Here is a 23,739-nt window from a genome sequence, read left to right on the forward strand (position 1 = left end):
TACGATTTTTAACCTCCACACTGCCCTCGAATGCTAAATTTGTGATCCCTTGATGCCTCAGAACATGTCGAGTCTGCTATATTTAGCAGAATTTTGCAGTTGATACAGTCAAAAGCTTTGGATAGTTCAGACAGGATTCCAATTGGTGCCAATTTTCTGTTAAGAGATTCGAGAATCTGTTTGGTGAAAGAGAAAATAGTACCATCAATTGATAGGCCATGCGAGAAACCAAACTGACATTGACTGAGAATGTTATGGTTGTTCAGGTGACTAACAATTCTCCTGTATACCAGTTTCTCGAGGACCTTTGAAATACTTGTTAGCAGGGATACTGGGCGGTAGTTTGTTACATCAGTTTTTTCACCTTTCTTGAAAAGTGGTTTCACACAGGCATATTTTAATCTAAGTGGAACCATACCTTGTTTTAGGGATTCTTTAAAAATGCGACACAAGACTGCATTTATATAGCCACAGCAGTGCTTGAGTATCTTAGCTGAAATATTATCAACCCCACAAGAGTTTTTTGACTTCATATCTCTGATTGTTTTATTGATCTCACTGATTGTTATGGGGGTTATCTGTCAAACTCTGGCTTTGTTAGCTTTATGCAGAAGGGCTATCACATCATCCACTGTGCCTCCACAGCAATTTTTTCTGCAGCTGTTAAAAAATGTTTTTTTATGGTTTTTTTTTTTTATTTTATGACCTTCATTGGGCCACTCTGGCCAACTTTATATGAAGAATTTTTCAGTTTCCTGTCAGCCCAGTACTTCTTCATTTTCTCGGATCTCATCTTTCTTTCTTCATTGGAAATCACCCTTCTTATTGTCTGTTGATTCTCATTTGCAGTCTGGTTTCTTTGTCTGTGAGTTTCCTGATTCTGTCAATTTTGTTTCTTAGGTCTTCCAATGTTATCTGTAGCTCATCCATATCTTCTTCGATTTCTGCAATCCACTTACTATTCCACAATTTTTCTATTATTCTCCTGATGATCCTGTTATCTGGTGTTCTGATTAGATGTCCAAAAAATGAAATGCATTTCTTTCTGATTGTACTCATTACCAGTTCTATTTCCTTGTAGACTGTTTCATTTGTAGCTACTCTCCAGTGTCCATCTTTCTGGTATGATTTGTTGATGCTCATTCTGATGATTCTTCTCTCTATTTTGAGTATTTTGTCTATTTGTACAGTGTTTGTTGTTTTGCAGATGGTTTCACTTGCGTATGTTACTTCTGGTTGTGGGACTGTTTTTGTAGTGTTTTAATTTTGTTGCCATTGAAGATATTAGCAGCTTCCTCAGTATCTCCCTTTTTATAACTTGCCAGATGATTTTTGATTTGTTGTTTGAGTTATCAGTTTCAGACGTACATAGTTTTGGATTTTTTATTACTCTTTTTAAAATATTACAGTAAAATCTATAGTCCTCCTTTTCAATGGGATCATTAGATTACCTTAGGGATTCATATCAATTTCTTTTTGTTCTACAGGAAATTCTGATCCCTTTAGTAATCCAGTGTTTCCATTTTGCTTCCTGAGGATTGTTTCTCAAGATTATTTTTGTAACTACAGTTTCAAATAATGACACAAACTCATTAGAGAACAGATTAAATTTTTCACTAATATTCCTCTCCATAAATACAAGGGTCCAGTCGTTCTGCTGTAAGAGAAAGTTGAAGATTTCTAAGTTATCATTACTGATTGGCCTGACAGTTTTAAAGGAGTTTTTATCACACAGTTTGATATCATTTACTGTAAGCAGCTGACCATCATGATATGACAGACCATTGAGAATTTGACTTACAATAATACTGCTGCTTCTGTGTCTGTCCAGGAATATATTATCAATTAGGCTCTTACAAGTACTAGCTACTCTAGTGGGAAAGTTAACTACTGAAATAAGGTTAAATGATTCCATCAGGTGTTCTAGTTCTCTTCTGCTGTTATTTGTAGTTAAGAAGTTAATATTATATCATCCATGATAATTGAATCCTTCTGTTTTGAATATCTTTGGTTCAAAAGTTGTCCAAATGCTTTAGAAAGATACTGCCAAAATTATAAATGACTTGTTATTTTAGTAATTTCAGTTCCACAGTCTTCAAAGTGAGAATCTACACTGTAAGTACTTATACCTAGGGATTTATATTTTATATTAGTTTTAACATAGATTTCAGTCCCTCCTTTCTCCTTTATGGATCTACAGTAGATGGCTGCGAATGAGTATCCATCAGTTTGAGGCATTTTAGTTCCACTTCTCACATGGTGATCTGTAAGACATATTACTTGTGTATGGTTTACAGATTCAACATCAATAACATCAAAATTTAGAAGCTCCAGTTTGTTTCTGAGACCACTGATGTTTTGGTGGAACACACAGAGTTTACTACTACTGGTTTTTCTTGATTCATAACTACACTTTGATAGCTTAGCATCTCCCCATAAACTCGGCCTGTTTGGTGAATTATTACATCTTGGAGAATCACCAGTCTTAACATTTAGCCTTAAAAAGCCTTAGAAACAGACTGCTGATGGTCATCTAATGATATTGACAATATGATTATTTCTTGAGGCTTATTTCCTGTTTCACTCATCACTTAGTTCACTAGAAGTCATTTTCCCAGGCCAGGGTTTGAATGACTTACCAAAACGTCATGTGAAATTGGCGGCCAATATTGTTTATATTCACTATGGTAATGTTTTTGATGTATTTAGCAACTGATTTATATTGCTTATTAGCTGCACTTATTTCATGATTGACGCATGGCCATTGTGCTATATCATGACAATGAGGGGTGTTGAGAACAACAACATTAGTATGAGTTTTGTGACTCAAACATTCCTTAAGTTCCTGACAGGCATTTGGTGTTTCGTTTTTAAAGATGTCTTTTGGTCCTCCAATTATCACAACGTAATCATTTGTGGACAACTTACTGACTTCTGCCAAGTTTGCATGTTTCCTCAGTTCAGTTAAACCTGTAACTGGTTTGATGAATCCCGCATCAGCAATCGATGTAGATGCCTCATTTTGTATATGAGAGGCGATTCTGTGCCCATGGCTGTCAGCAATAAGCGTCAGTTTTCTTCTTGATTTTTCTTCCTTGCAGCTTTGAGATTGTGGGTGATGGTGTTCGGGAGTAGCTGCATGTCGACTGGACTGATTATCTTCAGAGCTGTTATTCACTTTAGCACCACTTATTTGAATGTCTGTCATATGCCGATTATGTGTGCCTTCACCTATAAATTGTGATGAAAGGGTTTTGTCACTGTAAACACTATAATCCTTAGAACCCTTTTTCACTTGTATGACTGGCGAGCACTAATTGCGATGTTTATATCAGAAGTTTCGGAGAAATCTGGACTGCTGTTCTTCTTGAGCCTGCATAATTCACACTTCCACACTTGTACGTAATGTTCATTGTTCTTTAGTGAGGGTTCTAGTTTGCCACATTGATAATGAAATGTGCTTTTGCAGCACACGCATACGACACCATTCCTTGTGTTTTTGGAACACTTTTTGCAAAGATTTGCACAAAAATTTTCATTTTCATTTGAAGTACTTTGGGTCTTACCATTATTGAGTTCTTCCAACACACTAAATGCTTCATGCTGTATTACTTTTTGTTTTAAGTGCGTTTGCTGAAGTACCACTGAAATAATTTTGGTAGTGGATCTGTATTCATTTAGCTTTATGCCTAATTCTTTGTTTTCACATTTTGAGCAGAACCAGATTTTCTGACTTAGATTAGCATTCGCATTACTGAGATGATAAATAGTCTTACAGTTAAAACATATGATACCTTTATTTGCTCTCTTTTTGCAGGAACATAGTTCCGAGTTTAAATTTTCAGACACTACATGGCAGTTATACTCATGTGAATATGTGCTTGCGTCACACTAGTAATTCACTTTTCTGTTTACTTCTGCCACAATATTTTCAGTAACTTTTGATACAATGAAGCATGAAATACAGTTATCATCACATTATATAGCAAAATTAACATATTTTGTACACTTTCCTACATTATTTTTTGATTTACTTTCAAAGGTATACAGTTCACTACCTACACACAGCGCCATCTTGATCCGGGGATTGAATGACTTAACGTAACATTTCATTTTGAGTTGTCATCCCATATCTTCAAGAAAGCACAATATAATATTTCTGGATTTGGTGTTCTTCAAATGTTGCTATAGGCAACTGAAAGGGTGAAAAGTTGAGGAGAAGGAGAAGACATGATTCGATAAGATCAAAATGTGCAGCTTGCACTGAATGTGTTGAACATTTTGATCATAGTGCACATAAGCAGCTCAAATGTTAAAGAAAGATTGTATAAGTAGAACTTGGTTGATTTTGTTTGGAACCCACTATTTCTTTATTTATACATTTTGAAATAATTGTGTTTATATATCCAGAAAAGTGCTTTATTTTACTTTTTAAGTACAGTTGTTTGTCTTAAAACCACAATATTGTTAATGACTAAATCATCTTGTCACAGAGAAATTTACTCACTCCCACTCTGTAGTTAGTGTAAACAGTCAGGCACTTAAAACATAACCCTGAGAAGTTCCTGTGTAGCTGGAAACATTCATTGCATAAGCTTATACACTGGTGTCCAAAATTAAAGCAACAAACAGGAGTTTTGCAAAGATGCATTTATTTTGCCACAAAACAGTATAAACAGGTGATAATAATGTAGAAACAATGTAAAATATACGGAATGTTAACAACAGCAACATGCATAATGGCAGACAAATATGCTCTTCATTTTTTCCCAGTTACGAATTTAGACACAGATTCTGACGACTGGTTAATGTGCTCGGGATGGGGTGTGACCATCTCTGGCAGCAGCACAGGCCTGACAATGATGGGGCATGCTGTAAATAATGTCATCAATCTCATGTTGAGGCAATAATTTCCATTCTTCCTGCAGAGCTGCTCACAAGTCTTGGAGAGTGGTTGCTGAATGCTAACAAGATGCAACCTGTGTCCCTAATGCATCCTGGACTTGCTCTGTGGGATTCAAATTGAGAGAGCGAGCAGGCCATGCCATGCATGCAAATTCTTCCTTTTCGAAGAAAATATCAACCACCCATGCTCTATGAGGTCGAACATTATCATTCATCAGTATGAAGTCTAGGCCTACAGCATGTTGCAACAATCCCACATGAGGTCCCAAAATCTCATCATGATACCTAACAGCTGGTAAACCTTGCTTATTTAAATGTACAAGTTCACAAAGAGGTTTCAAGTGGTCAGTAAAATCCCTTCTCACACCATTTGGGACCCTCCTTGATACTGGTATCTTTCCACAATTTTGGGCCCCAAAATCATGTTCCACATTCCCTCCAGATGTGTATCCATTGACAATCACTCTCCAGATTAAATTGGAACTCATCTGTGAAAAGAACATTGGCCCACTGTTCGACCGACCAGGTGGAACTTGACAGTGCCACTCCAGACTTTCTCTTGAGTGGATACAAGTCAGAGGTACCGGTACACATACAGCATGTCTCCAGCAACAAAGGCCACTCTTCAGAAGTCTTCTGTATACCATTTGCCTTGATACAATACATCCAGTGGATGCTGCAATGTGAAATGACAGTTGACATGCAGTACTAAGCCAGTACCATTGTTCACTGCAGCCAAATAATGGTCCCCTTTTTCTGATATCACATTTGGTTGGCCTTGGTCTGGTCTTTGGGATACAGTTCCGATCTCTATGAACTGTCGCCACATCCAAAAAACAATAGACTGATTCACATTAAGCCATCAGGCCACATCATTTTCCTATGTCCCCCCACTACAGAGAGTCTGGTAGGCATATTCACTGTGCCATACAGCACCATATATGACTGTGTACACAGCAAACACTACCTCACATGATAGGTGCCCTGATTTGGCCATTTGCATGGTTGTTCATTGACCATAATGGTATCTTCCATGCGGTGGAATACAATCGCACGGACATCTGTTTACAGTTTGTATGATTATATCATGAATTAGACTCAGGACAGGGAAGTAGGGGTTTGTTGCTTTAATTTCGGAACTAGTGTATTTCATATTTTCACTCTATTGCTTTTAGCTGGAGCACTGCAAAATAATGTGTTGTACTTGAGTAGTTATGGGACATTTTGCAGGATGGCATAGTAGAAATCACAATATTTGACAACGGCATGCCAGCACTATCCAGTGACTTGACATAATTGAGATATGGTGTGCACGGGAGGACCTGCTTCTATAGTAAATTTGCATGTCCTCACTCATCAGCCACTTTGAACATTGAGACGTACACTACTGGTCATAAACATGAAATATGGGGGATGTTCAAATGATAACAGCATCTGATACCGCCACTAATTTCTTGTTCTGTGAGGAGAAATCTTCCAGTGAGCATCAGTTGTTAAGCAAACCTAGGGCTAGTTTCTTTCTATTCTTCAACAGAAATATGGCACCCCAGTTTAATGTATTGTGTGATAGGCCAAATTAGAGTGGTCATTGTCAGAAGATAAACTGTCGCATAACCTCAATTACAGATCAATGTCCGCCACGATAGCTGAATGGTCAGCATGACGGACTGCTGTCCTAAGGGACCCGGGTTTGATTCCCGGCTGGGTCGGGGGTTTTCTCCACTCAGAGACTGAGTGTTGTGTTGTCTTCATCATCATTTCATCCCCATCCAGCGCACAGGTCACCCAATGTGGCGTCGAATGTAATAAGCCCTGCACCAAGACTTGCCCCGTAAGGGGCCTCCCGGCCATTGACACCAAACGCTTATTTCCAATTACAGATCAATAGTAAGTGATTAATTTTATGATGGTGTGATCATGTGTTTATGTATTAGTTTCAAATGTAAAACTTGGTAAAAAAAGTAGTGCTTTATATGCATAAAGAGGAAGGAGAAGTGGCACAAATGCACATGCTGATGTGTAACAGTTTTCTTAGTGGAAAATCATCACCTGCAACTGAGAAACTGTCTGCCAGGAGATGCAACAATAGCCACTATATGATATTCAGAGTTATAAGAGATTGACCATATGCTGAAATGTAGCAACTCTGAGTACTGTGCTGTCTGGATCTTTGTCTTATTATTGTGTGTAGAAACAAAAGAAAGTTTTTGTATGAATTACCACAAGATTTATATCTAAAAACAAAGATGCTGTAACTTACCAAACGAAAGCATTGGTATGTTGATAGAGACAATAAAAAAACACACAAACACACACAAATTTCAAGCTTTCGCAACCCAAGGTTGCTTCATCAGGAAAGAGGGAAGGAGAGGGAAAGACGAAAGGATGTGGGTTTTAAGGGAGAGGGTAAGGAGTCACTCCAATCCCGGGAGCGGAAAGACTTACCTTAGGGGGAAAAAAGGACAGGTATACACACGCACATATCCGTCCGCACATATACAGACACAGGCAGACATATGTAAATGCAAAGAGGTTGGCCAGAGATGTCAGTCGAGGCGGAAGTACAGAGGCAAAGATGTTGCTGAATGACAGGTGAGGTACAAGCGGCGGCAACTTGAAATTAGCGGAGGTTGAGGCCTGCTGGGTAATGGGAAGAGAGAATATATTGAAGGGAACCCCATCAATATATTCTCTCTTCCTGTTACCCACCAGGCCTCAACCTCCGCTAATTTCAAGTTGCCGCCGCTCATACCTCACGTCATTCAACAACATCTTTGCCTCTGTACTTCCGCCTTGACTGACATCTCTGCCCAACCTCTTTGCATTCACATATGTCTGCCTGTAACAACTGAGAATTTATTTCAACAAGAAATATTAATGATATCTTCTGAATTAAAATGCTAAACTATATAACCTTAAAAGGATGAAAATATGTATGAGTGTATGAATATGTATTCTGCAAAAGTCAAGAGCCTGCTATTGTAATGTAGTGGTAAATCTGTTAATTATTCACTTAAAACTTATGCTTACAGTAAAGTATTCCCTAGGAATACATGATCCCATGCTTTGAATATGAATATACATAAATTAACTATCAAAACTAGAAGTTATCCCTCCTACCAAGAGGAGCCTAGTAGTGGATTTGTAACTAACATCTCTAGTAAATTAGGAGTGTGGCACACAAGAAGCTAAAGGATAGTTAAAGCTGTCCACATTGTGAATTGCCACATACTCTTTCACAACATTGTAGCAATATGTAACTGCCTGGTAAGAAACTTTGTGTCACCATATTCCACTGCATTCGAATTAAGTCGGGTGATGCTGAGGGAATTAGATTAGGAAATGAGACACTTAAAATAGTAAAGGAGTTTTGCTATTTGGGGAGCAAAATAACTGATGATGGTCGAAGTAGAGAGGATATAAAATGTAGACTGGCAATGGCAAGGAAAGCGTTTCTGAAGAAAAGAAATTTGTTAACATCAAGTATAAATTTAAGTGTCAGGAAGTCGTTTCTGAAAGTATTTGTATGGAGTGTAGCCATGTATGGAAGTGAAACATGGACGATAAATAGTTTGGACAAGAAGAGAATAGAAGCTTTCGAAATGTGGTGCTACAGAAGAATGCTGAAGATTAGGTGGGTAGATCACATAACTAATGAGGAAGTATTGAATAGGATTGGGGAGAAGAGAAGTTTGTGGCACAACTTGACCAGAAGACGGGATCGGTTGGTAGGACATGTTCTGAGGCATCAAGGGATCACCAATTTAGTATTGGAGGGCAGTGTGGAGGGTAAAAATCATAGAGGGAGACCAAGAGATGAATACACTAAGCAGATTCAGAAGGATGTAGATTGCAGTAGGTACTGGGAGATGAAGAAGCTTTCACAGGATAGAGTAGCATGGAGAGCTGCATCAAACCAGTCTCAGGACTGAAGACCACAACAACAACATTCGACTGCATGTTGCTATGAGATGCAAAGTTCCTATATGAAAAACTTGTTGGATTTTAACAGCAGACAGTATAGTACTGGTTTACCTTCTCTAGTTATTTTACTGCACATACGTTTAGTCAAAGTTTGTTATATCACATTTGCAAGGAAGTTGGTAAACATCAAATCTTCATCAAGTTACTCAACTTTGACAGAGCAGAGAAAGGTGAAAGCTTTTTATGAAGTATAGTTGACACAATCTTTCTGATACCTTTAGAATCCCTGTCATTTGTTGCTGATATACTACCACCAAAACATACATACACTTAACTTCTCTTCTTACTTCAGTTACTTCCTTCCCTGAGAAAACACTCTGTAAGAAACATACTTTATTTGAAGATGCGTAAAACTTTTCCTATGGAAAAAATACTTGGAAGTGTTGGTTAACTATAAAGGCCTTTTTTTTTTGGTGGACAGTGAATGAACACCCTGAGTGCAGCACTATTCTGTCATAGGTGATGGTAGTTGGAGGAGTCAAAATACAGAGATGCATGCATTGGTCTGATGTAAACTCTCTAAGTCCAAAATTTGATCCACTTTAGCACTGCTGGAACTAGTGACATGACATAGCATTACTCCTTGAGGCACTGAAACAACAGAACAATGCTGGAACCATCTTGATCCATAACCACTGAGCTGCCACCCACAACTCTTGGATACTGGTCAGAGCTGTGCTGAAGATGTGTACTCTTCAATCAGGTAATACAAGGTGGTTAAACAAGCACCCTCACATCTGTAGATGTTCCACAATGCATTCTAATATTTCAAGACTGAAGGAGTGGTGTAATGTCTGCAAGTGCTGTGTGCAAGAAAATGTATGCACGTGGTCAGAAGGTAAGCTTTTGTATCTTTTGCTTGTAAAAGAAGATGGCAGATATACCAAGGGTTATATTTCATTCCACATGAACATCTTCAGCTACCGATGTGAATGACTCCCTTGTGGCACAAAGGCTGCAGAGCCTCATGCAGTTTCCAACATACTCATTCTCTATGAGTGGCATGCAACCATGTATACCACAGCTCATCACTACAGAAGTTCCTTCTTACATTCTTCAAACATCCAATGGTGGCCTGTCACATTTGGAGAGCAAAGGTCCATGTGTGAGTGGTAGTTTCTGTGCCTCTTAGTGAGGAAGTAGTTCTAGTTGATAGATATGGTCATCAGTTGTTTTTGGTATTGCCAGCAATGAATCTGTGAGAGCTTTACTGCAATGTAGTCCACCTACCCACTGTTATAATTTGTGATAGTCAGTGGTGACCCCTGTCATTAGCATATAACTTAACACATGTTTATCAGTACTTTTTCCATAATCAGAGTCCTCACACTGTATTGATGACACAGTTGTACATAAAGAGCACAGTGCCTTATGAAATTTGTTCAGGCTTGTCCCACACTTCAGGTAGCTCTGCATCATGTATCAATTAGCTATATGTGAGACTTTTGCCTTTGAATTTCCATTATCATAATAAAGAACAGAATCCCTACTATTGCAAAAAAGCAGGTCAAAACCACTTTTAAACAATACTAATATTCATTAAATATTAAATTAAGCAAATGATCAGTAAATTCACACCAACCTAAGTCCTTAATGCATGTTTTACTTGGTTCATGCAGTACTTTCATAATATTACAGGTAATTAGCAGACTAAAAAGCTTGAGTATGTTATACCTGGCCACCATTTGTTGAAATTTATTCCATTAGCTGTACTCTGCCAGATCCAGACATGATGGTTCAAAACTGTCACACCGATGCCAGAAGTCAATACGCTCTTGATTGTAGGAAACTTCTGGAATAGCCACTCAGACAAAAAATTGTTTTCTTCCTGCAGTAGCAAAGATTATAAGTCAATATTGACCTGGATTGTTTAAGATGGACAATAAACAACTCTTAAGACAATTGACAACTACAAGTGGTGACCTCAAGGTCACCACTTGAAGGGACTCAGTCTATCTGTGCAGTATTGAGCATGCACACAAAGGCAATTGAAACATCCTATTAACAATGTAAGTAAAAGATACACTCCTGGAAATGGAAAAAAGAACACATTGACACCGGTGTGTCAGACCCACCATACTTGCTCCGGACACTGCGAGAGGGCTGTACAAGCAATGATCACGTGCACGGCACAGCGGACACACCAGGAACCGCGGTGTTGGCCGTCGAATGGCGCTAGCTGCGCAGCATTTGTGCGCCGCCGCCGTCAGTGTCAGCCAGTTTGCCGTGGCATACGGAGCTCCATCGCAGTCTTTAACACTGGTAGCATGCCGCGACAGCGTGGACGTGAACCGTATGTGCAGTTGACGGACTTTGAGCGAGGGCATATAGTGGGCATGCAGGAGGCCGGGTGGACGTACCGCCGAATTGCTCAACACGTGGGGCGTGAGGTCTCCACAGTACATCGACGTTGTCGCCAGTGGTCGGCGGAAGGTGCACGTGCCCGTCGACCTGGGACCGGACCGCAGCGACGCACGGATGCATGCCAAGACCGTAGGATCCTACGCAGTGCCGTAGGGGACCGCACCGCCACTTCCCAGCAAATTAGGGACACTGTTGCTCCTGGGGTATCGGCGAGGACCATTCGCAACCGTCTCCATGAAGCTGGGCTACGGTCCCGCACACCGTTAGGCCGTCTTCCGCTTACGTCCCAACATCGTGCAGCCCGCCTCCAGTGGTGTCGCGACAGGCGTGAATGGAGGGACGAATGGAGACGTGTCGTCTTCAGTGATGAGAGTCGCTTCTGCCTTGGTGCCAATGATGGTCGTATGCGTGTTTGGCGCCGTGCAGGTGAGCGCCACAATCAGGACTGCATACGACCGAGGCACACAGGGCCAACACCTGGCATCATGGTGTGGGGAGCGATCTCCTACACTGGCCGTACACCACTGGTGATCATCGAGGGGACACTGAATAGTGCACGGTACATCCAAACCGTCATCGAACCCATCGTTGTACCATTCCTAGACCGGCAAGGGAAGTTGCTGTTCCAACAGGACAATGCACGTCCGCATGTATCCCGTGCCACCCAACGTGCTCTAGAAGGTGTAAGTCAACTACCCTGGCCAGCAAGATCTCCGGATCTGTCCCCCATTGAGCATGTTTGGGACTGGATGAAGCGTCGTCTCACGCGGTCTGCACGTCCAGCACGAACGCTGGTCCAACTGAGGCGCCAGGTGGAAATGGCATGGCAAGCCGTTCCACAGGACTACATCCAGCATCTCTACGATCGTCTCCATGAGAGAATAGCAGCCTGCATTGCTGCGAAAGGTGGATATACACTGTACTAGTGCCAACATTGTGCATGCTCTGTTGCCTGTGTCTATGTGCCTGTGGTTCTGTCAGTGTGATCATGTGATGTATCTGACCCCAGGAATGTGTCAATAAAGTTTCCCCTTACTGGGACAATGAATTCACGGTGTTCTTATTTCAATTTCCAGGAGTGTAGATTGCTACTTACTGTAAAGATGATACATTAAGCTGCAGATAGGCATAACTAAAAGACACTTACACATTAGCTTTCAGTCATAGCCTTCATCAAAAAAGGAAATCGCACATGCATTCACACAATCAAGCACACCTCACATACACATGACTGCCATCTCTAGCATCTTGGACTGTAGATGGCAGTCATGAGTGCATAAAGTGTACTTGCTTCCATTATTCTTTTTCTGATGAATCTGAGGCCAAAAGCTAACATGTAAATGTCTTTTAGTTGTGCCTGTCTGTAACTTGGCGTGTCATCTTTTTAGTAAGAAGCAGTCTTTCTTTCCAATACATTGCTAATATTCCAATCTGGAGTTGACATTATTTGAAACATCCAATTAGATTTCTTAAATATACTGCACTAAGAAATATAGTATTAGATGGCTGAAAGTAAATATTATTCCCGAATTTGCATTTAGTTTATCACTCATTATCATGAAGTTTTAACATGTGTAAAACAATATCAATATTCCAATATTGCACACACACACACACACACACACACACACACACACACACACACACACACAATAATTAAGTCAACAAATAAAATAAATACAGTTGAATTGTCTTATAAGAACATTAGTTACAATGATGATTTGTACATAATGTGATGATTTCTGCAGTACAGCCACATTCCTTGTAAGGAACATACTTCTTTTCCTTGCTTAAAAACAGCAAATGTACAAGATGACAGTTATTCAACTACATGAAATAAAATGTTCATAACTTCTGAACAGCTTGGGTTAGGACATTCAAGTTGCACGATTGGCCATGAAGCATGATAGGAATTAGTATGCACATGCATGGTTTGGTTTAGCAATGAAGCCCACTTGCATTTGGATGGCTTTGTCAACAAGCATTTGGGGAAATGATAATGCATGTTTCATGATTGAGAAGTCTCTTCACCCTCAATGGGTGACTGTGTCATGCGCAATGTCTGGTCATGGTGAAACATTCCTTGATGGCACGGTACATGAAAGTTTTAGAAGATGATTTCATCCCCATTATCCAAAGTTACCCCGATTTCAGCAAGATGTGGTTCATGCAAAATGGAGCTCAACCCCATCAAAACAGAAGAGTATTTGATGTCCTGGAGGACAACTTTTTGGACAGCATTCTGGCTCTGGGGCACCCACAGGCTACCGGCATGGGCCTCAATTGGCCACCATATCCTCTGGATATGAACACATATGACTCATTTTTGTGGGGCTATATTAAAAACAAGGTGTACAGTAATAACCCCAAAACCATTGATGAGCTGAAAACAGCCATTCATGAGGTCATCAACAGCATAAATGTTCCAATACTTCAGCAAGTCTTGCAGTATTTTGCTGTTTGTCTGCGCCAGTTTATCGCTAATGATGGCAGGCATATTGAACATGTCATAACCTAGATCTGAATATCTGTAGTGATGTTTACATGTTGAATAAAGTTTTTTTTTCCGTATAGTTCAATAATTGCCACCTTGTATATGCATATACCTCATATATAATTTCATTTTCAGCCTCAATTAGCAAAATGATTTTCTAAGACTCAACGCACTGTAGACAGAAATCTGTTGTTGTAATGCGGCAACCTGGCATATTCTTCTCTCTACTCTTCCATAAACAATAGATGTCATATAGACTCCTCACCTCATTGTTACACTAGAGCATTCACACTACAGCAGTGGTGACAATGACTTCACACGTCACCAGTACCCATGATGTCAGTTTCCATAACGATTTGTAATGAAGCGACTGCATTTTAGATTAGTATGGCCAGTAAAAGAAAAGTTTTAATGGTTGAAGGGAAAGTGAGAGTGAGTAGTTGGTGTCCAACTAATGAGCTTCACTACTTCAGTGATATGTGTCACTATTACCCTGTCCATTTTTCCTCAACAAGCTGTTTGTAGGACAAACTTGCAGGAAAGCTGAGGAGAGACTGCTTACAATAAAAAATTTGAGGGAGGATAAGTGATACATCCAAGTTAGCAAACAAAGTAAACCAGCCATAATCAATCCCTGCATGACTTATAACAAAGAACTGAAATGCAATATGACTGGCACAGCTTGAAGGTTCTTGGGCAGCGTAATTAAAGTGACCATTGGGATCAGTAAAATATCAATAAGAACAAAGTGTCCAATTTAATAAATGCTTACTATACAGGCATGTGCTTCTGAAAAGGGGAGCCAGAAGGGGCATTTATCCCTTCCTAGAATCAGAGGGTGTAGATTATTTCTTCATTACTCAGTTTTCTAATATATATATTTCAAGATGGACCCAATCAGAATAGATGTAAACTGCTCTGATAAAAGTGAATTAAAAAGTGTTAGCAATTCTAAGTTGTGTGACAGGAAAATCAGGAAAGGTATTCAGTGCAAATGTTGTACGTAGTGGTTTCACAAAAATGTTGCAAAATAGACACAAAATTGGTAACTGTAGACTACTCGTGGTCATGTGATGCCTGTGTAATGGAAACATGTGAAAAAAGTATTAAACATTATCAAAGACAAGGACTCAATAATTCAAGCTATGCACAGTGATATAGAAGTGTTAAAAATGAAATGTGCTGTTTTAAAACTAAGATGCAAAATTTTGGAGAACAGCAATAGTTTAAAAGTGGATGAATTTAAGTATTTCAAAACATGTACCTCACTTGCCACCAAGAAATGTGCTACATCTAAAAAGGTAGGAAAGGAAAACTTAGCAAAAGACTGTGTAACAATAGTAGATGAGGAACAATGTTCTACACATATTCAATATGCAACCAATAAAAAGCTTGCGTCTGAAAGTGTCAAAGACATCAATGTTGTGCTTAAAAATCACGTGCGAAAGTGGACCATCAAAACTTATATGAAATCTGCAAAGAACAGTTCTGCACCAACACAAAAACAAATTCATCATGGAATAAAACTCAAAATATTCAGAGATAGCCGTGCACGTAATGCTTCAAACATTGCATCAGACTCTGCAAAAGAAAACGTGAGTGTGTCAGCTTTTGTTAAGCCTGGAATGAAGTTTGAAAATGTGTTTAGCAGTGCCGAACAAGAACATGCCATTTCTACTAAAAGTGACTGTGTTGTTCTCATTGTAGGATTTACTTCTAAAAAAAAAAGTCATTATCTTCCTCTTGCTGTTGAGTATAAACATGACAGTGAGGAATCTACCTATGAGATTTCATCTGGTGGACTGGTCTTTCATAAATAGTGAAATTTGTCATATGAATGAAAAATTAAAACACTTTTGTTTGAAGTTTAAAAACATAAGACTTCTCGACATCAAAGATTATGAAAAAGCTAGTTTCACAGGGCAAAGACAACGCTTGAACTGATATGTTAAGGAGAGACTCATATCAGATATAAACAAGGCTGCTGACAAAATAATCCACAAAAACAGCTGCAAAAGCAAACAAGCCATAGCCTTAAGTGCCTACATGCATGGAAAATAGTGAAAGGGGCCAATTCCAACTGGATTTGGCCCAACTCTAACAATACTGAAGAAGTATTCAATACACAGTTAGAAGTTACTTTATCACGTAAACAAACTAGTTCTAATGACGCTTTACTGATAATGTATCCAGTACTAATTTCATTATGCATTTGAGCATAGGAGGTGTATCTGAAGGAATGGTCAGCAAGCTTTATATTATGCAAATCCTGTTAGAAAGTATGAAACAGTCAGTAAAGGTAATAGTCTAAATGAACATTGGCTTAAAACTGAAAATATCTGTCTTCTTAACAAACTTCCAGGCTACAAACTGGCCACCAGCTTTTGTACAACTAACGTGTGTGGAGGCTCTTGCATATTGGTCAATTCCTCAATAAACTATGAAATCAGACAGAATTTTAGCCATCTGAAAAAAGAACTATGTTTGAAAATAGCCGTACAGAACTTAAAGAGTATAACAAGTTAATTACCAGTATATATTGCATACAAGCTGTGTGTTCTTTGATAAATTTGAAACTCAGTTACCTAATTTAAACACTGAAAATCTGTGTAAGAAACTAATTATACATGCTGACTTCAACATAGATGTGAGAACTAATAACAAATTTGCTTCACATTTCAAGAATTTGGTAGCCACAAATGGGCTAAATCTAAATTCTGATCATTTCACAAGAGTTACAGCAATTAATTCAACATGTATTGATAAAACTGTAAGTATAATAGAGGGAAACATTCCACGTGGAAAAAAAACTGTAAGTAGTTATAATTACACCATCAAAGAAAGATATATTTCAGATTTACGAGTCTCAGACCATGCAGCACTATCTTTATCTTCATCAAAATTAAATTAAGGTTCCACAACAAATAGATGTAGCAACTTCAGCCAAGAAAATGTGGAGGTATTTATTAAAAACATAAGCCTCACGGTATGGTCAGTCAGCAAACACACTTCGACAGATGACAATTACAATAACTTTTCAACTGATTCATGAGCTTATACAATGAATGCTTCCTTTATTAATAGTATGGATTGAGTCTCATAAAAGTAGGTCATGGGTAACAAAATGAATTAGAGCATCTAGCATTAAGAAGAGGAAACTGCATACAGAGGTGAACATTAATCGAAATCTTGAATTTTGTAAATATGTAAGCCCATACAAAAAACAATTTACAAAGTAGTTAAACTAAAAAATCTTACTGCACACAATACATTCATTTTAAATGCAAACAACATATCCAAGCTGTTTGATCTGTTGTAACAAGTGAAGTTGGCAGTGTAACACAGAGAAAATGTCCTCCTAAAATAATGATAAATGGCAGGGCAATTACAGAATCCAGTGCCATGCATGAATACTTCAATAATTTCTTTTTCAGTTGTAACAAAATTGGTAAATGCTCACCACCAACTGCAGTTCCTAGTATGGCAGAGAGAAATTGTTTGAGTGTTAAGTTTTCACCTTTTTCAAGCTCTGATGTCATTAAAGTCATAATGTCCCTAAAAATTTAAACCGAGTGGGTTGTGATAATAATAAAACCAGTATATCATAGTATTGTGCATCCACTCTCCCTCATAATCAACCAGTCTTTTGAAGAGGGATGCTTTCCAGATCGGTTAAAATATGCTGAAGTTCTACCAATTCATAAAAAGGGCACACAAGATGAAATGGGAAAATATAGGCCTATCTCACTTTTACCAATTTCTTCAAAAATATTTGAAAGAGCTGCGTGTAGCCAGATAGAAAATTACAATTCATTTGACAATATTATTTTATGCAATCAGTATGGTTTCAGGAATGGCTGCAGCACAACCCATGCAATAAATGAATTGATCACAAAAGTTAGCAGTTGTCTCAATAATAGAATGTATCAGGCATCTTTTGTGATTTTACCAAAGCCTTCGACACTGTATATCATGACCGGCTTCTTCAAAAACTGACTAGTTATGGTTTTCAAGGAAAATCTCTTAGTTGTATGTCATTATACTTGGCAAACAGAAAACAAATAGCATTGGTAATGAACAGTGGCAATAAATTCCTCTCTGGCTGAAAATACATACAATTAGGTGTCCCACAAGGCTAAACATTAGCGTAACTACTATTTTTGTATTACATCAATGATATGCCATGCTGAGTCAGATACCATCCTTTATCCAGATGACTCAACAGAAATAGTCTGCAGAAAAATCAATGAAGACTTAATCTGCCAGGTTGAGCAGACCCTTGGGGAAGTGGAAGCATGTCTAAAAAATAATAATTTGAAATTAACCTTTGCAAAAGCTGAAACTGTTCATTTCACCAAGAAACAATCGGCAAGATGTATAAGTGAAATAAGCCATATGGACAAAAAAAATTGGACACTGAAAGCTGTGTCAAATTCCTTGGTGTGTTAATAAATAAAAATATGTTGTGGAGCAATCATATAGACTGTATTCTTAGTTGACTGAACAGTCTTCTGTATGTCAGGAATGTCTTATCTAGTATAACTGATTCAATGGTTAAGAAAACCATATATTACATGTATTTTATTTTAATAGTTAAGTATAGCATAATTTTCTATGCATCTAAGAAAACTAATGTGCCCAAAGCCTTTACACAACAAAAAGAGATAATCTGAGCCATGGTGGGAGCTAAAAAGAATAAACATTGCAAACTTCTATTTGGAAAACTTGATGTAATGTCTATTCCAAAAATGTATAAATAGAGATTCTCATTTTCACAAAAAGAAACCCACAACGTTTTGAGGACAACTGCTTCCTGCATCAGTGTGAGACCAGACATAGGGAAAGTTACATGCTATCTACCCACAGACTCAAACTGTATGAAAAACTCCACCACATGGGCATGAAATTTGTAAATAAAATCAGTAAGGAGAAAAGTGACCCAGATCTAAAAAATACTAAGGAGACCTTGAAAAATACACTCCTGGAAATGGAAAAAAGAACACATTGACACCGGTGTGTCAGACCCACCATACTTGCTCCGGACACTGCGAGAGGGCTGTACAAGCAATGATCACGTGCACGGCACAGCGGACACACCAGGAACCGCGGTGTTGGCCGTCGAATGGCGCTAGCTGCGCAGCATTTGTGCGCCGTCGCCGTCAGTGTCAGCCAGTTTGCCGTGGCATACGGAGCTCCATCGCAGTCTTTAACACTGGTAGCATGCCGCGACAGCGTGGACGTGAACCGTATGTGCAGTTGATGGACTTTGAGCGAGGGCGTATAGTGGGCATGCGGGAGGCCGGGTGGACGTACCGCCGAATTGCTCAACACGTGGGCCGTGAGGTCTCCACAGTACATCGATGTTGTCGCCAGTGGTTGGCGGAAGGTGCACGTGCCCGTCGACCTGGGACCGGACCGCAGCGACGCACGGATGCACGCCAAGACCGTAGGATCCTACGCAGTGCCGTAGGGGACAGCACCGCCACCTCCCAGCAAATTAGGGACACTGTTGCTCCTGGGGTATCGGCGAGGACCATTCGCAACCGTCTCCATGAAGCTGGGCTACGGTCCCGCACACCGTTAGGCCGTCTTCCGCTCACGCCCCAACATCGTGCAGCCCGCCTCCAGGGTGTCGCGACAGGCGTGAATGGAGGGACGAATGGAGACGTGTCATCTTCAGCGATGAGAGTCGCTTCTGCCTTGGTGCCAATGATGGTCGTATGCGTGTTTGGCGCCGTGCAGGTGAGCACCACAATCAGGACTGCATACGACCGAGGCACACAGGGCCAACACCCGGCATCATGGTGTGGGGAGCGATCTCCTACACTGGCCGTACACCACTGGTGATCGTCGAGGGGACACTGAATAGTGCACGGTACATCCAAACCGTCATCGAACCCATCATTGTACCATTCCTAGACCGGCAAGGGAACTTGCTGTTCCAACAGGACAATGCACGTCCGCATGTATCCCGTGCCACCCAACGTGCTCTAGAAGGTGTAAGTCAACTACCCTGGCCAGCAAGATCTCCGGATCTGTCCCCCATTGAGCATGTTTGGGACTGGATGAAGCGTCGTCTCATGCGGTCTGCACGTCCAGCACGAACGCTGGTCCAACTGAGGCGCCAGGTGGAAATGGCATGGCAAGCCATTCCACAGGACTACATCCAGCATCTCTACGATCGTCTCCATGAGAGAATAGCAGCCTGCATTGCTGCGAAAGTTGGATATACACTGTACTAGTGCCGACATTGTGCATGCTCTGTTGCCTATGTCTATGTGCCTGTGGTTCTGTCAGTGTGATCATGTGATGTATCTGACCCCAGGAATGTGTCAATAAAGTTTCCCCTTCCTGGGACAATGAATTCACGGTGTTCTTATTTCAATTTCCAGGAGTGTATGTTAAAAGTAAATGCTACTATAGTGTAGAAGATTTCTTGAATGATTTATATAGTACCTCTCTGCAAACACCATATACAACCATAGATTGTTTTAAAAAAAGTAATAACCATGTAAAGTAATACATATGGATGGTCACCTTAGATTGGTTTGTTAGTCTGTATGTTAGTCTCAAAATTGACAAGTCACCTATGTCAGAGTCTTAGATTGTACACAGCATGTTATTTGACAGTAAAAATCTGAATAATTGTCTGTGATTCTACTTAACCAAGCATTCAGCATTGCCCAGTACAATGGGAAATATTGTAGCTTGTGAAATTACTATGTAACTCAGGTTTGTTTGATTGCTATTATATTCACAGGGAATAATGCCTTTTCTTTGGTGCAGTAAAGGTTTCTGCTCTGTGCTGCAGGCAAGATGAGTGTGAAGCTTTACAGAGTCAAAGTAGTCCCCAATCTTTTCTCTGTTGCTTCTTCATGCAGCTTGCATTGAGCTGCAAAAAGAACCAGTTCAATACACCCTGACAAACGTCTCCTAGCACAAAATAAACATGGTTGTGTATACCTACCTCATGTTTGTCTACTGTACCCACAAGGATGCCCCCCCCCCCCCCCTTCCTCCTACTGCACAACTTAATCATGGCAGTAGTCTAGCATTGGTCTGTGGACTATTGTACATCTACTGACCCAAGTGCATCAAGAGAGGGGAAAAGTAAATATGTCAAATTTAAAAGCTTAAAAAAAATGTTATTTCCATGAATTGGGACCTACTCAAACTCTACGGGATGTAACAGAATGCGACGTGCACTTAGAGTTACAAATTCTGTACTGCAGTTGGCATGGCTGCACAATGTGTCAACCTAGGAAAACAATGACCAAGTCGGTTCAATCCTCAGGTGTTAGAAGCTCCTGGTTAATGCTCTTAGAGAGTTCTTACTGACATTCATGACTGTTTCTTTTAGAACTTTAAGAATGATATTATGGAGGTGATATATATCCATGGCAGGTGGAGTTCTGGCTGATCATGTAATGAACTGCTAGAAAGATGTTACATAACGGCATGCAGAAGATTAAGAATTTGGAGGAGACTCTGGTGCAGGTACTATTTTTACCATTTCAAATGCTACTGCAGTAACTGATGGTAGTCTGGGTAGCAGAGTGTCAAGATGCCCTCTGGATGAAACAACTAGTAAAGATTATGTTGGTAGCGTAGACAGCTTGCCTCTGCTTGAAGAAGCATTCTGTTTGCCTGTGCCTGAAGAGCATTTTAAGAAAGTCATGAAGCTGACCACCCTGATACTGAAATGCCTGAAAATGTACATTTATATGCATGTTCTACAGTTGGTTTTGAATCCCTTTCATTCTGAATATGTTTACTGACCGTAACTGACATTGTTAACTTCCTGTACATTTTTTCAAACTTACCAATGAAAGCACCATGCACAATTTTGTGCTCCTGATTCACTAGTATGGATATTTACCACCCAATAATTCTCAGTGGACTTGGTTATACACAATAAATTGAGCAGTTTTAGTGATTATAGTACCCATAGAGGACATATTGACATGTATTTCATTGTTCTGCTAGCTAGGCCATTTTCATAATCAAAGGGTAAGTAATAGAAGGCATGAAAATAATACATAAGTCCATTAGTGTGCTCACATGTGAAGTTTCACACGGAAACAAACTATAATTAGACTACATCAAGGTTGAACAAGTTTGTTTCAAGTTGATTTCTCATTTCTTCACTTTCACAGTTTTTTTAGTTATATTTGTTGCTAACCAACATAACTTTCTCAATTTCTTTTTCATTTACATAGAGTGCTGAGCTCCAGAAAAACTGTTCCAGAAATTTTAACTTGGATGCGCAATTATGGAAGCTAAATTGACTGTAATTCCAGGAGTTCTGTTTTACATTTGATATATCTCCAATAACAATAACACCACTTTACAGAATTGAGATTGATCACTAAACGTGCTAGAAACCAACAACAAGATAAAAATTAATTACACTACAGCAAAAATGAATTGGGATGTACTGAGAGAAATCCAAATCATTAAATGCTAATTCAATATGTATTGGATCCAAGATTATTTCTGCATACAAGAAAATAGAACTGCAGCACACAAGTAATATGACATTGAATAGACACAGTTTCAAGTACAAGTAAATTACTATCTAAAAACATATGGATGACTAACAAAAAAATTATTGAAACAAAGTTTGGGTACAATCTTTAAAAACAAGAGTTTAACATTATGCCAGTATTATCACTTATTATGTAATGTATGTTGGTACGTGAAGAGCAATTGTGGTAGAAAGTTAGAATCTGCTATTGCAATATTAATTTGAAATCATGCATGCTCCTAGACATGCTGCCAAGTAATCACGAAGTGGAATCATGGATAATATGGACAATTTGCCCTTGGGATACACAAATCAAGTATTGCTGTGGTGTCTCGTGGCATTAAATGACCTCTTCAAACATTTGTGTTGATATTACATGCAATGAAAGAGTACATGATATACCAGAACCTCTTTCACTATATACAAAATGTACGTATTTTAAGAAATGAAATTTCAGAGGAATTGTGGATGAATTTTTAAAACGAATTAGATATAACATGAAAATAACCATTTACTTATTAGTTTGTGTATATAGTACTTTTATCACCTAGTTTATCAAATGATCATGAGGAAATCCATTAATTCTCTCTCTCTCTCTCCAACATAGTCTATTGTGATACCATGAAATGTAGTCCTAAATCTTCATTTTAACTAATTAAATCTCTACATAATTTAAGCAAAATATTGCATATGGGCTAGTTAATCCAATTAATAAACCTGCTAAGGAATCGAGAAATCCAATGAATTAATTACTAAAGATTATAAACTGAGTCAATGAACTGGATAAGAAAGCTTAGAAATTAAGTACTGGAAATAATAAATTGTATGGGTAGGGATCTAGAAGTCAATTAAGAAATACAGTAAACTATTTACCAATTCCAAGTAAATGTTTGACAAAGGTAAAGTACTTAAAAAAAAAAAGAAAAAAAGAAGTTTCCCTACAGCAATTCATCATGTCTCTCTTTGTACTTATCCTCAGATTACATTTTCTTTTCACTTCTGCTACACATTCTTATTCTCCACCATTGTAGAACTGGATTTGCTTTATTTACATTTGGTTGTCTCAGGAACATTATAATTCTTCATAGAATGTTTTACTCTCAGTTGTGACTATAACATAATTTGCTCATTGCAACTTCATTATCACTTTGCATTTTTATTTATGTTCTAATTGTCTCTTTCACTTCTTTTATTTAGCCTTTGATATACACTGAGGTGACGAAAGTCATGGGATACCTCCTAATATCATGTTGGACCTCCTTTCGCCTGGTGTACTGCAGCAGCTCAGCATGGCTTGGATTCAACACATCTTTGGAAGTTCCTTACAGAAATATTTAGCCATGCTGCTTCTATAGGTGCATGAACTGACCTCTTGATTATGTACCATAAATGTTTGTGGGATTCATGTCAGACAATCTCAGTGGTCAAATCATTGTCCAGAATGTTCTCCAAACCAGTCATGAAC

The 23,739-nt window shown here is 39.0% G+C and overlaps 1 protein-coding gene across 4 annotated transcripts in view; it reads right to left on the minus strand.

The window, feature by feature from the left end:
- LOC124716918 (serine protease svh-1-like) overlaps positions 1–23,739 on the minus strand; it is a 470,384-nt gene that overhangs the window by 273,864 nt on the left and 172,781 nt on the right. For all 4 annotated transcript variants that reach the window (XM_047243502.1, XM_047243517.1, XM_047243493.1 and 1 more), the window contains one exon: positions 10,564–10,717. In XM_047243502.1, coding sequence (XP_047099458.1) covers positions 10,564–10,717 — 154 coding nt within the window. The remainder of the gene's footprint in view (positions 1–10,563; positions 10,718–23,739) is intronic.

The sequence above is a fragment of the Schistocerca piceifrons genome, chromosome 1 (genome assembly GCF_021461385.2).
Source record: "Schistocerca piceifrons isolate TAMUIC-IGC-003096 chromosome 1, iqSchPice1.1, whole genome shotgun sequence".
Taxonomy (NCBI): Eukaryota; Metazoa; Arthropoda; class Insecta; order Orthoptera; family Acrididae; genus Schistocerca; species Schistocerca piceifrons.